Below are 16,798 nucleotides of genomic sequence, written 5' to 3' on the forward strand. Positions count from 1 at the left end.
GTCCCACTAGAACCCTAAGTGTGGGCTAATGAGACAATATTTGGGGACAGATACACAGAATCTCTCAAGTGTAAGGGCTTAATGATTCTTAATTCTTTCTGCATGGATGCCTCCTTCCTACCTACCCACTCCTAAAAGTGAAGTAAAAAGTTAAAAGTGTTCACAGCCCATCTTTGCAAAATTTCTAGAGCCCTTCTTGCCCTTGGGGACCCAATATCCACACCTGCTTACAGGGTGGGGGCTGCAAAGTTCTTCTAATTAAGGTTGTGCAAAGTACGTCAGGCAGTCCCCTGGGGTCCTTTTCAAGAAGTGAAACCTCCTGTAAGGCAGAAACTTTTTTCTATGTCCTTCAGCTCTAATAAGTGTATATTAAACCAAAGTAATTGGGGTGATGTCCAAGGTAGCAGAAGTCACTGATTTCCTGTCACCTGGTATCTATCAGCGATCCTAGGTCTGGCCTATCTCATTCACCCCTGTGCACTTGAGAAAGTAGCAGTCAAGTGAACTCAGCAGCCAGCATCAAATCAGCCCTTGAGCCCTAAGGTCTTGGAGACTCAGGTAAGGAATCAATTTTCTATGTTTCAATTACTAAAAGGGAGTAATTGCTGGGGGAGGTATAGGATAGTTTCGGAGAGTGGAGATTTTTGGCTTTAATTTTAGCACTTTCCTGGTCAGGTTTTCTGATAGTGTCATGATTTGAGGAGGAGTCATATCAAAGTTTGCTGCCCACCCACTCTTAATATTTCCCTTTCTCTCTCTCTCTCTATCTCTCTCTCTCTCTCTCTTTCTCAATTCTGGCAGATCAACTTTGAGTCAGATTACATCATGTAGATTAAAACACAATTGCCAACCTGCTGGGCTCAGACCTGCACTCTACCACTTACAAGCCACATAACCTCAGGACGAGTTACTAAGCCTCTGTGTTCTCAGTTCTCTCTTCTATAAAATTGTGGCAATAGTAACACCAATTGCATTATAAAGATTAAATGAGCTAAAATCCTGAAGCTCTTAGAACTAGTTGTGTAGTACAAAACAAGAAAGTAACTAGTTGTGGTTATAATGAAAATAACTCTATTCCCATTAATTTTTTTCCCTTCAAAAGATAGCCCACGAAATGGAAATATCCTTAGATGTTACTAAGCCTCACAGGCTAACATTTCTGAAGGGGCTTGGTGGACCCCAAAATGAACCTCAAATCCTGACTCAAATCCATCACAGAAGCGTAGAGTAAAAGTGGGCACTGGAGATGAGAGGAAGCTCTAATGAAAGAGGACAAAAATAAAATTTAACCATGTCATAACTATTTTCTAAAACCAGTATATAATGTGACTCCTTCTTCTGTTTCCCGTAAGATAATTAGATGTCTCTGATCAGACTGCCTTTTTGTCCGATGCCCTGTGCATTTTGTAAACCTGCTCTGAAGAGGCAGTTCAGTTTAATGTTCATTCTAACGTTTACTGACCTCATAGTATGGAGAAAATGAGTTCTCTGTGTAATCCTAGTAGGAAATTTCCTCGCAGGATTTACATCCCATTAGAGAAGCTACAATATGGTATATAAAGAAAATAGTAAGAAATGCAAAGAGCTGTGACTTTGAAAGAGAAGTCGATGCCATCAGTGAGAAGGGCAGGAACAACCTTGGGTCATGTGTGTGTCTCATGGGGAATTTGGCTGAAAATGCAGGGGCAGGAGGAGCGTTTCACAGAGGAGAGGATTGAGAGGAGAAAGCAAGAGGCTTGTCCAGACCAGGGGTTCTGGCTCCCGTGGGAAACAGTGGGAAACAATGGGATGGAGCTTAAGAAGTTAGGTAGAGCTGAACTGTGAAGGGCTTCTTTACAGGCAATGACTGTTTGGAGAGAGAGTTCAAGCTCAGGAAGAGCATAACCTAAGTTGTAATTTAGGGCATTGGATCACAGGATAACATTTCTGGAGCGGGGTGATGGACACCAAATCCTGCTTCAAATCCATCACGGAAGGAGGGAGGGTAGCCCTAGCCAGTTTGGCTCAGTGGATATAGCATCAGCTTGTGGACCAAAGGGTCCCAGGTTTGATCCTGGTCAAGAGCAAATACCTTGGTTGCAGGCTCCTCTCAGGCCTGGGCATTGGTTGGGCTCATGTCGATGTGTTTCTCTCACATCAATGTTTCTCTCTGTCTTTCCCTCAAATTTCACTCTTCCTAAAAATCAATGGAAAAATATCTTCAGGTGAGGACTAAAAAAAAAAACAAAGAAAAAAAAGGAGAGAGGGTGGATTAGAAAAGAGAAAGACAGAAGGCAGAAAAGCAAGATTTTTGTGCTCAAACCAAGAGAGGAAATGAGAATTGAATGCATGAGGTGATAGTGGAAGTAGAAAAAGGCTCACCTGCAAGATAAGGTACATTACAGAGGCCCATACAGCATGACCTGGCCATTGAGTGAACGTGGGAGACGAAGGAGCCCAGTGACAGATGGCTCCAACTTTTTATGCCTGGGCGACAGGGGAAACAGAAAGAAAGCAATCGGAGGGATGATGCCTGAGGAAAGGCTGGGGACTCTGCAGCACGGTCCCTGCAGAGAACAGTTCCAGTTGAGTGACTCCCCTACAACTGGCTGTGAAGCATTGATGAGTGAGGGGGCAGAGAGGAAGTGGAGGAAGAGAGTGGAACCATAAGCTTTTAAGAAGCTTTGGGTAAAGGACAGGGACACTGGGCAGTGTTGAGGGACACTGCTATATTAAAGAAAGGGCTTTGGGATGGGGGGACACCGCGGCACATTTTACTATTTAAAAAAAAGGTCTGGTGCTTACAATTTTCTTTAAATGTTATATATTTTATAAATTTCAAGGTATCTAATGTTCTCAAAACAATACTTTGAATCAAGAGATAACAAAAGTAGCAAGCAACAGAGCTGGGACTAGCTCCAGCTACATGGGTATTGGGAACAGTGAGACGGATGATGCAACAACCGACTCCTTGAAGGACTAAAATCTTGGTGGATGGAGATAGGCTGAGATGCACAGGCAGAGGGAAAGGAAGCAAGAACATTCTTCCTAAGAGATAAGTACACAGGAGGCCAGAAAGGATAAAAATGCAAAAGTATTTTGAGTGGCAAAGGAGGAAGTTGAGGTAACAAAGGGGGAAGTTGAGGTGACAAAAGCCTTGAACTTCTCAGTAAATGATGCAGTTATTGGACCTAAAAGTCATAACTCAAACCAAAACCCATGAAGGCTGTGAGCTCTCCTTCAGTGGGTGGAGAGAAACAGTGGTATCTTTTAAAAATCAAAAGAGATTTGCCATAAAATGGGGCAGTGTCTGGTAAACCGAGTCCTTATTTTCATATAGCTTAGTGAAAATAAGATACTATTATTACCATATTTTGACCAATGTGCTCAGTAACCAACATTGGTTATGAGTTATTAATGTACCAATGAGTCTTTGGGCATAACCATGTAGGGCATCGTGTAAGTAATTATGAACAATTTTTTTTGAATAGGGCAAAGCTTCAGGAATCTACAATATCCTTAGGAGTATGTGGTCTACTTTTATATATTCCCATAGAATGAAGCTTTCATTATCCAGTCATTCTATAAAGCCCTGGAATAATATAATCTATATATAAAGCTTAAGTGACCATTCAACCATTTGACCAGTACTTATGACATGCACTGACCACCAGGGGGCAGACACTCAATGCACAAACATGAAAACATGGATCAGACTGATGAATCTTAGAGGGAAGAGGGGAGGGAGAGATTAACCAAAGATCTTATATGCATACTAGAGGCCTGGTGCATGGATTCGCACACCGGTGGGGTCCCTTGGCCTGGCCTGTGGGGATCAGGCTGAAACCGGCTCTTCGACATCCCCGGAGGGATTCTGGACTGCAAGAGGGCACAGGCAGGGCTGAGGGACCCCACCAGTGCACAAATCTGTGCTACGAGGATAATCTAATCTAATCTAATCTATACTAATAAAAGGATAATATGCTAATTAGACAGGTAGACCAGACGTCTTCCAGACTTCCTTCTGGACAAAGCCATGGTGGTGGGGGCCGAGGCAGAGGCAGTTAGGGTCAATCAGGCAGGCAGGGGAGCAGTTAGGGTCAATCAGGCAGGCAGGCAGAGGTGGTTAAGGGCAATCAGGCAGGGGAACAGTTAGGGGAGTTCAGACCAGCAGGGAAGCAGTTAGGGGTGATCAGGCCAGCAGGGGAGCAGTTAGGGGCAATCAGGCCAGCAGGGGAGAAGTTAGGGGCAATCAGGATGGCAGGTGAGCAGTTAGGGGCAATCAGGCAGACAGGCAGGCAGAGTGGTTAGGGGCGATCAGGCAGGCAAGCAGGCATGCGGTTAGGAGCCAGCGGTCCTGGATTGTGAGAAGGATGTGGGATCAGGCCTACACCGGCAGTCGGACATCCCTTGAGGGGTACCAGATTGGAGAGGGTGCAGGCTGGGCTGAGGGACCCCCCCATGCATGAATTTTGTGCACCAGGCCTCTAATATAATATAATATAATCTACACTAATAAAAGAGAAACATGGTAATTAGCGTATGACCGCTACCCTTTTCATTGGCTAATCAGTGATATATGCAAATTAACTGTCAGCCAAGATGGCGGCCAGCAGCCAGGCACTGAAGCGAGCATGAGGCTTGCTTGCTGCGGACTCCAACGTTCCCCGCCTCACTTGCCAGCCTCTAAGCTGCAACTCTAAGAAACTATGTACTATGTTGCAAATAAGAAGCTAAACAAAACACCAGAAACCAGCCGGACTGAAAGCCAGGCGGACTGAAACATTGTATCCATGTTTTCAGCAGCGAGGCCTCAGCACTAAAGCTGGCCCAGAATAAAAAAAAAAAAAAAAAAAGAAAACAAGGAGCGGTTGGGAGATTTAGTCACTCACCAGCTGGAAAACAGCCTTCAGCCCCACACCCAGACTGGCCAGGCACCCCAGTGGGGACCCCCACCCTGATCCAGGACACCCTTCAGGGCAAACCAGCCAGCCCCTACCCATGCACCAGGCCTCTATCCTATATAGTAAAAGGGTAATATGCCTCCCGGCACCGGGATCAGCGTGACAGGGGGCAGCTCCCAAACCCCCTGATCAGCCCTGCTCTGTGCCTGATAGGGGGGAGCTCCCCAATCCCCTGATTGCCCTGTGGCTGTGTGTTTGACAGGGGGGAGCACACCAACCCCCTGATCGGCCCTGCTCTGTGGGTGATAGAGGGTGGCGCCCCAACCCCCCTCCACGGCCTTGCTCTGTGTGTGACAGGAGGCGGTGCCCCAACTCCCTATCGGCCCTACTCTGTGAGTGACAGGGGGAGCTCCTCAACCCCCTGATGGGCCCTGCTCTGTGCATGACAGGAGGGAGCTCCCCAACCCCCTGATTGACCCTGCTCTGTGTGTGACAGGGTACAGAGCCCCAACCCCCCTGATGGGCCCTGCTCTGTGAGTGACAGGGGGTGGTGCTGCAACCTCCCCATCGACCCTGCCTTGAGTGTGACAGGGGGCGGTGCCCCAACCCCCCAATCGACCCTACCCTGAGCGTGACTGAGGGTGGCATCGCAACCTCCCTATCCGCCCTGCTCTGTGCATGACGGGGCGGAGCCCCAATTCCCCAATCGGCCCTGCTCTGAGCCTGACCAGGGGCTGCACTTAGGGATTGGGCCTGCCCTCTGCCACCCGGGAGCAGGCCTAAGCCAGCAGGTCGTTATCTCCCGAGGGGTCCCAGGCTGCAAGAGGGCACAGGCCGGGCTGGGGTCCCCCCTACCCCTCCCCCCAGTGCACAAATTTTTGTGCACCGGGCCTCTAGTATAATATAATATAATATAATATAATATAATATAATATAATATAATCACACACATAAGTATATACACATGAGAGCATATTTGCATACGAAATGAAGTAGCATATAGAAACAGGTATGCTTTTGTTTATCTACTACCATTTTTATCTTAATATTTTTGAAAGCTTTGTAGAAATTTCCATAGCAAGACATTATTTTAATAGAGAAAATATAGTTTTCCCTAATGGTCATTACTGCCATTAGCCATTGCAGACATAGCCTAAGTAGAACTTGCTTATATAAATGGCTTATCTCATCAATAATACAGATACAACCTTAGGCCATTGAAAAAATATGGAGAGATTAAAAACAACAGAAGTCCAATCATCTAGATAATTGATGACTTTTGCTCTTTAAGTCATCCTTACTAAAATGAGCCTTCTGGAGAGGAGTGTGGTGACTCCCAGCTCATTCCACACTTGGCATGGGAAAATTAACCTCTCTGACCCTCCATTTCTATGTTTGCAATAAGATAAAACGCCTACTTAGTAAAGAAGGTATTGGGAGAGTTGGAACTAGATGCATATACACTATTCCTGGCTCATAGTAGGTGCTCAGTGAATAACTGTATGTGGTATAGCTTGTTGTGTGGCAGAAAGAGCACCAGTCTCAGGGCCATGGTGACTGCCTTCTGGTTTGGCTTGATCACTGGGAGCAAAGTCTTTAACAAGGCATGTCCCATCCCTGGGCCGCCATTTCTTCATTTGTCAAATGAACAGAATGGTTTCTGAGGTTCCCCATGAGTAGCTTTAAAAATCCTGTCTGGTGACCAGTTTGTAAACTCTGTGGTGGGCTACACTGATATATTCCTTTTGGTTGGTACAAAGCAGATCCCCAAGACCACATGACATATGATAATCTAGAATTTGAGCAAAATTAAGTGCAAAGCATTCAGTCAAATCCTCCTCTCTCCCCTTCAGCTCAGACAGATATTCTTTCCTCAATTGATTTGTAATCACCCAATTTGAAGGAGAAGAAAGAGGTTCATTAGTAAAATAGACTGAATTCCTATTCCCTACAGGGTACAAAGCAGTCTGATACCATAGGTGCCTAATTGTAGAGGTCCAAGTCCACATTTTAAATCTCTACTAGTCATGAAACTTTGAACAGTTACCTAACTTTTCTATGCCCTTGTTACCTTCTGTACAAAGTAGGGACAATGACTTATCCCTAATCTACTCTGTGAGGCTCAAATGAGATGCCAGATGTGAAATCTCTTTGTCACTATAAAGCAGGTACAAAGGTGAGGCCCAGGAGACATCCAATTACCTGTCTCATGGCACACCTGTAGTTGCCTGGCTCTGCGTGACTTCAGTAAGATAAGCAAGGTGGACAGACAGTCTTGGTCTCCAAGTCTCCTTACACAACTTGCAGTCAATAAAGACAAGAACAAAGATGTGTCCCGAAAGAGAGATTTCCAGAGCCCAGGAGAGACCAAATAGAATTCATGTAAGAAATTGACATAAACAAATGAATACCAGAAGAAAGCCCAAGGTAAAGAGGGCTGAGCAGTCTTGAAGTATTAGCACTGGGAAGGACCTTGATAATAGTCACTGTCTAACTTCAGAAATGAATAAATTATGACTTCTAAGAACAACTAGCATTTACTACTTTCTCACTATGTACTAGGCACTTTCACATGTTAACTTCTCACAAATGTCTGTGAAAGGGGTATTGTGCTCATTTTTCAGATAGAAACAAGAGAAAGTAATGCTCAAAAGGTAATAATGCTAAAAACAAGAGCAGCAACAAAAACAGCTAATAATCATTCAGACATAAGTATCTTACATACATTTATTTCTTCAATATACTTACTAAGAAACTACTAAAATACTGGGTAAGAGAGAACAAGGTCTCTGCTTTGATGGAATTTATAAACAAGCAATCAAATATAATGGGGTGTTGTGGGACAGAGTAACTAGGAGGTTGAATCATGGATTGAGGGTTCAGGGAAGGCTTCTCTGAGAATCTGACATTTGAGCTCCATCTGAGTAAAAAGACACCAGCCATCCACAGACCATCAGCTCATTTAAACCTTATAGCAACCCTATGAGAAAAGAATTATTATTATCTTCCATAACAATAGTTCAACTTGAGGCCCAGAGACTTTTAAAAAAATTTCCCAAGGTTCACAGCAAAAAGAAGACTCATGATTTAAACCTAGGCAATCTGAATCAGGAGGCCCTGGTCTTACATACAACCTTAGAGAGCCTCCTTGAAGTGATTAACTCAAGGTCACAGAGTTAGTAGCAGAATCAGCCCTTCCTGACTCCAAGGACAGACATCATCATATTCTGTCATGATGCCTCTGGTCCATCACAATGGACAAAAGCAAATAAGCATAGGAATAAGGGCAAGTCCATACAAAATGCATTTTCCAATATTAAAGCATAAGAAAAGCATCCAGGGCTGAGAGACAAACAGAACATGCAGATATATGAGCATGGTGTTTACAAGATAAATTATGCCCCAAATATAGTTGTTAAGAATAATGGCAGCAAACCCTGGGCCCATATGTCCTTGCCTGAGATGCCCCCTCCCAATCCAGTAGGACTTGCCTCAGATCCAAAGTCACAAGGAAGAGGCCATGTTTACCCTCAAAGTCACCCATGGAAAAAAATATTGAAAAAAAGTATTCAGATCAAATGACACAAGATAAAAGACTACTGAAATCCTGTTCTCTCTCTTCTCATTCTATTATTTGTTTTATTTTTAGGATTTTTGAGGGTGAAATGACGACACCCAGAAATTCAATGAGTGGAGCTTTCCCAGAAGATCCTACGAAAGGCCCTATTGCCATGCAACCTGTTAAAAAAATAATTCCCAGGAAGGTATCTCCTGTGGTTGGCCCCACACAAAGCTTCTTCATGAGGGAATCCAAGGCTTTGGGGGTGAGTCAGTTACCCTCCATTCCATATCTTAGGGATTCTCTGGCTTATAGAAGTAGATACTGTATACCAGGTACAGGATTCAATCCAATTTGAAGGTATCTGATCCAACCTGAGGTATTCTTCATGTCTGAAATGATGGGTCAAATCAAAGGTGTACAGAGAAGTTATCACAGTAATCTTCTGATTTTGAGACTTACATATGATATCCCAGTTCATCACCAATATCCTAGGCATATCTGCCTTGGAAATGACCCATTTTCTTCACCCAGGTGGTGAAGAAAATGAATCCAAACAAGACATAGGTCTTGGCACCTTCACCACTTCTTTTAGGCATTTTACACAGGCCCAAGCCAGGGCTTCCAGCCTTACCTTTGCTTTCTGACTTGAAGATGATTTAAATTCACTCACCAGTGCCCCTATTTTCTCCACAGGCTGTCCAGATTATGAATGGGCTCTTCCACATTGCTCTTGGTGGTCTCCTGATAATCCACCTAGAGGTCTATGTACCTATCTGTGTAACTGTGTGGTACCCTCTCTGGGGAGGCATTATGGTGAGTAAAAATTCACAACCATTTGGGGAGTGATGCAGACAAAAATTTAAAAAAGACTCCACAGGAATATACCAGATTAGTTCTGTGTTGAAGAAAGTTGAGTAGGAGATAGCTTGTCTGATTAAAGTAATTTGTGGAAAGAAACTTGACTAAATTGAGTATGAATGCCATGGTTGAGAGTTAGTCATCATGCTTCATGTGAAGTCAGAGAAAGATATCCTACATGAATCTGCAAAAGGAAGGAAGAGTGTTCAAAGCATGACTTATCCAAAGTCAAGCTGGGCGGGCAAGGAGCACTAGACATTTGGACTATATAACATGGTGTTTCGGAAAGCAAAAGGGGGTAGGGCCATCCCACTTCCAACTGGTCCTTCTTCCTTACAATTCTGTTTAGTTACTATTGCACACGGTGAAATTAGTCCCATCCCAAATGAATCTCCCGTAGCTTATCAGGAGAGCAGCATTCTTTATGGCTGTTTCATGTACATGTTTTTCAAGCTTGTAAGCCTGTCTGGGTGTGGTATGGGGCAGTGGTGTTTATATCGCCATTACATTTTAATAGTCGCTATGATGAAGATGAGCCCAAGATTTTCCAAACAAGGGGAGATAGATTAGAACAAGAATTTTCTCCATTTTTACAGCTTGGACAGTAGAAAAGGAAAATGAGAAATAATTATCATCACTTCCTGTAGCAGCCAACATTTTAATGGGGTGCCTATGACATTCAGGCCAAATATTTCCTACATTGATTCACTCTTGACTAATTTACATTAGTCATGTAAATTATTGGGAACTACTAAGAGCAATTATACAAAAAATTTTTAAAAGAAAAACAAAACTTTTAAATTCACAGTCTGACTACTGACATGGAAATGCAAATTCTGCCTCTTTGTGTTTTTTAATTATTATTATTTTTTAACCCTCGCCGGAGGAGTGAAGATTTTTTTTTCCATTGATTTTTAGAGACAGTGGAAAGGAGGGGGTGGAGGCAAGAGAGAGAGAGAGAGAGAGAAACATCAATGTGTCAGACACCATGATTGGTTGCCACCCACACACACACCGGGACCAGGGGGCAGAGAATAGACCTGAAACCCAGTTACATGCCCTTGACCTGGGATCAAACCTGAGACCCTCTGGTGAGCAGGTCTACACTCAAACCACTGAGCCATGTTGGCCAAGTCATCTTTGGTTTTATTATATTCCTAGTCACAGCTCCTCAGTTGGTTGAATAAGAGGCATGGATTGAATGTAGTTGAACTTGAATAAAGGGGAAATATGACTACTGAAAAATAAATGAATCCAATAAAAATGGCTAAGTAAATTAGTGAAAGTGGGTTGAAAATGTGGATAGCTTTTTTAAAACCCAGTTCTCAATGTTAAAAAGTAATCACTCTCTCTGCTTCTACCCCCCTCCCTCCCCCCGCACCAATTCTCCCATCTCCACACCCTTCCCCATCTACCACTTCTCTTTTCACAGTACATCATTTCTGGATCACTCCTGGCAGCAGCCAAGACAAACTCCAGGAAAAGTTTGGCAAGTAATCATATGTTCTTCTCTCCCACACATCAGAGGCTTATTTGATTTCTCAGTTGAAAACAAGTACCCTTAAAGACCTTTGGAATCACAATAGCATTGAGTTCTCTCAACCCTTAAAAGCAAAAGATCCTCTACAATGTGATTTTGATTTTATTTAAGAAAAACTTGAAAATGAGATCTACCTGAAATGCATCCATGGAAACAATTTAAAGGCAGATGAAGAGCATGCTTATGATTTTATGACTGATAAATGCTGTGTGAGACTAACAAATCTCCTTAAAAGTTACGTCGTTTCTCTCAGGCTGCCATTTAGGACAGCTATCTAATCAATGCTATGATTGACTCAAGTCCTAGTTGATGTTGAGCTGCAATTTTGAGCTCAGTTTATCTCCATGTACCTCTGAGTTTTCACCTGTAAAATGAAGATAACAGTACTTGCTACCACATGACATTGTCATTAGGATGAAATGGAGTAGTATAAAGGCAAGTGCTCCGGAGGCACTCTCACCCCAGAAGAACTCCCATATTGTATGGGTCATGAGCTCACCAGAAGGTTTTCTCCCCCAATTTTTTTACACCTATTAAGCTATTGCTGACTTGAGTCACTTCCAAAGTCAGTGAGGGATTGAGTGAATGGAAATACTCTACTCTAGAGGTGGTCTGACAAACTCAGTTTGTGTGTGTGTGGGTGGGTGGGTGGGCGGGGGTGGGGGGGGGGGAGACACTGTTTATGAAGGTCACGTTGTTTTATTCTCCAAATACAGCCAGTCCTACTGACTTGCCATTTGTAGATCATATAGTCATGGATGAAATATGTGTGTTGTAATCATCAATAATTTCATATCTTTATGGTACTGGTCACATAGATTTTTCTGTTTTGACCTTTTATCATCCTTGCAAGTTAGAACACTCCCACTGACATCCTCTTGCCTGTGCTACCAGAGACATCAGCCCTAAAGATGGCTGACTGCAATCGATGTCAGTAGGGAGAAAGTGGTGTTATTAATCTTGCTGTTCTTTCTTTTCACTTGATGGTCCAGACTCAGAGGGTTCTATCTGCTCTTTCCCTACATATACCCACTTTATTAGGTGAAAGAACCTTCTTTTTTCTCTCCCTTCTACCTTCTTACACAGACAGATATGTTCTGAATACTATTTATTTTCATTTACCCAATAAATATTTATTAAATACCTACTAGGATGGTAACAATGGTAGTGAAAGGAAGTGCAAGGGGACAATTTATAAGAATGAAGGATTATTCCTACAATTATTTCTGGATAAACTGATTGGATGGTGATGGCATAAAATGAGATAGGAAATACGGAGAAAGGAACAAAATTGAGAGATGAAGGTTTTTATTTTACAGTAACAGAAAACTAAAAACAACTGAGGGAAGTGTGGTATAGGATGATTTAGTAGTACCTCTGTGAGTCAGAGGAATGAGATTTGGAATACCTAGCTTAAATTCTCCAAATGGAAATCAAACCCAATTAATGACTCTTTATGTCTTCATTTCAGGTCAAAGGGAAAATGATAATGAACTCATTGAGCCTCTTTGCTGCCATTTCTGGGATAATTCTTTTGATCATGGACATATTTAATATTACAGTTTCCAATTTTTTTAAAGTGGAGAGTCTGAACTTTATTAAGGCTTCTGTGCTATATATTAACATACACAACTGTGAACCAGCTAACCCCGCTGATAAAAACTCTTTATATGTACAATATTGTTACAGAATTCGAACCGTGTTCTTGGTAAGTGTGAAATATGATTCCTTTTCAGAGAGGAAGTGTGGCATTTTTATTATGAGCATCAACTCTAGATCCAGACTGTCTGCATCTGGTGCTTATTGCCTCATGCCTTTGGGCAAGAATATTAACCACATTCTGTCTCAGTTTTAATCATGAAATGGAGAAGATAACAGTACTTACTTACACCCCTGTTTTGAAGGATGAGTCAATATATGCAAAACATTTAGAACAGTGTCTGGTACACAGAAAGTGCTATGTATGTGTTTGTTTTAACATTAATATTGTTAATGGTGTTTACATTTATTATTATTATTAAGATGAACATTGAAGAACTACCTAAGTTGTTATGAATAGCTTTTGCCTCAAGCAGTTTTTTGTTTTGTTTTTAAATATATTTTTATTGATTTCAGAGAGGAAGAGAGAAAGATAGAAACATCAATGATGACAGAGAATCATTGATTGGCTGCCTCCTTCATGCCTCCTACTGAAGATCAAGCCCGCCACCCGGGCATGTGCCCTTGACCAGAATTGAACCCGGGATCCTTCAGTTCCCAGGCCGACACTCTAGCCACTGAGCCAAACCAGCTAGGGCTGCCTCAAGGAGTTTTTAGTGTAGAGTTTAAAGGGGGAAAGGTGCATATCCCAAATGTGCAGAGGTTTCCTTGGTGTGATACCACCTAAATAAAGCTGGATACAATTAATTTGTGACTCAGTAATTATTCTTTCCTATGTAGAATTGATTCTTCAACTAATTATTACTCACTTTCTATCAGCAACATGGATTAACTATTTTTTCGGTGTCAGAAGTTGTGCTAAGGCTTAGGGTTATAAAGATACTAGTAGTTCTTACAGATAGTCGTTACCTAAAGAATTTGTTTTTAATCACCTAATTTTAGTCAACAGTTATTTACTGAGCCCTTACCCTATTCTTATGTTTTTTATTATTACATTTCATCTTCATTTTTTCATTGTTTTACAGAGCCTTTTTGCAGTGATGCTGATCTTTGCCTTCTTCCAGAAACTTGTGACAGCTGGCACTGTTGAGAATGAATGGAAAAAACTGTGCTCCAGACCCAAAGCTGTAAGTAGTAGCCATTCTGTCCTCAACTTCCCTCTAGGAAAATAATGTCTTACAAAAAAAAAGAAAGAAAGAAAGAAAAAGAAAAAGAATCCTTTATACAGAGAATGTAATCCAATGAGACTTTGAGCCTGGGAGCTTCATGAAAAATGGCCTTGGCATATTACTGGGAAGCAGAAAATACCAATAATGGTGGAATTGAAATTTGAAATAAATCTAAAGGTTAGACAGAAGAAACAGTTCTATAATATATACACCCTCTTACTAACCTTGACTTCTGCTTGACTCAAGCATCCAACTTGATTCCACGTGTCATGTGTGCAGATGGCTGATGGTTGAAGGTTGATTAAAGACAATAGTTCTTCCACTTATTTTCTCAGTATTCCCTTCTTCCACCCACCACCTTTCATCCATCTAATCCCTCTTCCAAAACAAGAGGTTCAAAGAAGCTCCACAACCAGGAAATAGCTATTATTAACTGCTTCAGAACCATAGAATGTCAGATTTAGTACAGAACTTAGGAATCAGCACTAATTATTTCATTTTGCAGATGATAAAATTAGGATTAGAGACCGAAAATTATTTTTCCAAAATTATCTCCAATAAAGGCAAATAAAAATGAAAATATAAATTCCTCTATTATATTGCAATGTTATTTCCCAAATATTGATCATTCTAGAAAAGAGGGAAAAAACTGTTGGCATTGAGGATGAATCTTGATAAGTGATTGGGTAAAAATATGAGCATCTAGGAAACCAATCCTGGCACTTGGAGGAAGATGGGAAATAAAATAAATAGCATAAAAACAAGGAGTTATTTGATAAATATTCAAAGAGATTATTGAGAAATGTGGCAATGATAAAAGTCAAGAAAAGTTTGTTGAATTTTGTATTCTAGGATGTAGTTCTTCTCCTGTCAGCTGAAGAAAAAAAAGAAAAGGCAATTGAAATAAAAGAAGATGTGGTAGAGCTGACTGAAATATCTGCCCAACCAAAAATTGAAGAAGACATTGAAATTATTCCAGTCCTGGAAGAAGAAGAAGAAGAAACAGAAGTAAACTTTCCAGAACCTCCCCAAGACCAGGAATCCTCACCAATAGAAGATGATAGTGTCCCTTAAACTATTTTTTTCGGGGGGGTATTTCTGTTTCCTTTTTCTAAGCATTAGTGTTCATAGCTTCCAAGAGACATATTCCCCCCATTTCTTGAGACTTGAGACACTCCACATATCTCTCTGGTCTTTGCATGGAGTGACCACAGCGCATGCGCATTCTCTCTCTCTCTCTCTCTCTCTCTCTCTCTCTCTCCCTCTCTCTCTCCCTCTCCTTTGCCTTGAATAAGTAGTAGCCATAGTAGTGTTTTAGTGTTGTTGTTTTTTTGTTTTGTTTTGTTTGTTTTCCATTTCTTCCCTTCTCAACAGGAAGATTCTGCACCTGATGAAAAAGATAACTGATTGCTGCATGCCATCCATAAACTATCTCTAATTCCTACCACATCTACATTTTGAGTACAGTCCCTTTGCACCACTGTTTTAAGGAAAATAAAAATAATAATAATGAGGTGCAATAAGAAGCCTATTCCATCTATCTTTCTATGGGGCTGACACTGACGCACACTGAGCCTCCACAGCCCTTCAGGGAAGCTCTGAGAGACCATCACCCAATCCCTTCTTTGTACAAACAACACAGCTTATAAATGGCCATGTCTCTATCTGTCTTAACTTTCTCTAACCCCTGCCCTAGGCTCTTGGCTGCACTGTCTACCTACTTTTAGTCTTTAGGCAAGAGAAGAAAGAATGAAAGAAAAATACCAGCAGTAGCCATATCTCAAATAATAACCAACACTTGTATTTGTAGAATATTTTCTAGTCAACAAAATATTTTATCAAATAATTGCATCTGATCATCCCTGATAAAAAAGAATCCCTATCCCTATTTTACAAATGATTCAAAGAGGCTAAGTAATTTGTAAATAAGTAAAGGTAATTTACAGCTAATAATTTTGAGAGCCTTTTTCATTGCTAAATCTTCTTACTCAAATCCTGTAATGTTTGAAATAACCAAATTACCTATCCAATGCCCACATAAACTACTAGAGTTAAGTCAAAAGGTTTTATCAAGCACCTACTCTCTGACCAGCATGAAACAGGTATTGAGAGAGACACACAAAAGAGTCAGAAATCAAATTTTACCATGTGGGGGTAAAAAGACTTAGACATTCACAACCTTTTAAAAACTACTTACATCATTGATGTATAATTGGTTGTTTGATTACATAATGTAGATACTAAGTTATCAATGCTACAGGCTAAGTGCTACAGACATTGTGAGAAAGAAGATCATGCTTGAAAAGTATATAAATAGTTACAATGCCTAATCTCAGGCAACAGCTATCCTACTTATTGATTCTTGTTCATATTCAGAGAAACTAGTACCCTATGAAGAAAGAATCTTAACCTAGAAGGCCACTATCATCTATCAACTACATTTGAGCATTTGCTACATGTTGAGTGCTGTCAGATTCTGGCAGGTGTATAGACAATGTAATTTCCACTCCCTGTGATATTTCCATTTTGTTAGGGGCCACCAATGGAAGATATTTCCTCTGATTAGAAAGAAAAAGGAGGTAGGCTATTTCTCTATGTAAAGTCCTCAAAATTAGCTTTAAATAAATAAAACTATATTTGTGTTCTTATCTGCAATAAATGATTCCAACATGGTATTTCCCCAAGTCTTCTTTATTCCTATAACATCAGACCATGTGAGGCTCCTAAAGCCTTAAGTTCATATTCACACAACCCTAATCTGGGTGTGAATTGTGAAGTATCAGGATATTGACTATTAATATCGGTATATTCTTACATATACACTTTCCCAAGGAAAATTTTCGTGGGACAGGTCATTAATAATGTGTTCCTCACTCTCAGCATTCTAGAATTTGACTGAATTATATGGCAGGCACTCCTGCATTGAACTAGAGGAAAGGGAAGAAGGCATGGCAATGCTAGACTCAATGGAAAAAAAAAAGAGAAAACCTTAAAAAAAAGACAATCGCTTATTTCTTATTTTCTCCACTTCTGAAATACATATGAGGTTCCCCTTCCAAATCCATGGTTTCCTTAAGAATTTATTTTATTCATTTTATGATCTCAAATAATTAGTTTTTACCCACCT

General features: G+C 41.1%; 1 protein-coding gene across 2 annotated transcripts; it reads left to right on the plus strand.

Moving 5' to 3' along the window:
- The first annotated feature begins 410 nt into the window (after window positions 1-410).
- Window positions 411-16,346, plus strand: LOC139018981 (B-lymphocyte antigen CD20-like). 2 transcript variants are annotated; one of them, XM_070428090.1, is made up of 7 exons: window positions 411-558; window positions 8,533-8,707; window positions 9,139-9,258; window positions 10,736-10,792; window positions 12,315-12,551; window positions 13,528-13,629; window positions 14,524-16,346. In XM_070428090.1, exons 2-7 carry the CDS (start codon window positions 8,549-8,551, stop codon window positions 14,743-14,745), a joined length of 897 nt encoding a protein of 298 aa, XP_070284191.1. In that variant the 5' UTR covers window positions 411-558; window positions 8,533-8,548; the 3' UTR covers window positions 14,746-16,346. The 2 variants fall into 2 exon arrangements, with proteins under 2 accessions (XP_070284191.1, XP_070284192.1); XM_070428091.1 differs by lacking the exon at window positions 12,315-12,551 and having other exon boundaries at window positions 414-558.
- Window positions 16,347-16,798: the final 452 nt, after the last annotated feature.

The sequence above is a fragment of the Myotis yumanensis genome, unplaced genomic scaffold (assembly GCF_028538775.1).
Source record: "Myotis yumanensis isolate MYYU_CA2020_CCGP unplaced genomic scaffold, mMyoYum1.0.hap1 SCAF_10, whole genome shotgun sequence".
Lineage (NCBI taxonomy): Eukaryota > Metazoa > Chordata > Mammalia > Chiroptera > Vespertilionidae > Myotis > Myotis yumanensis.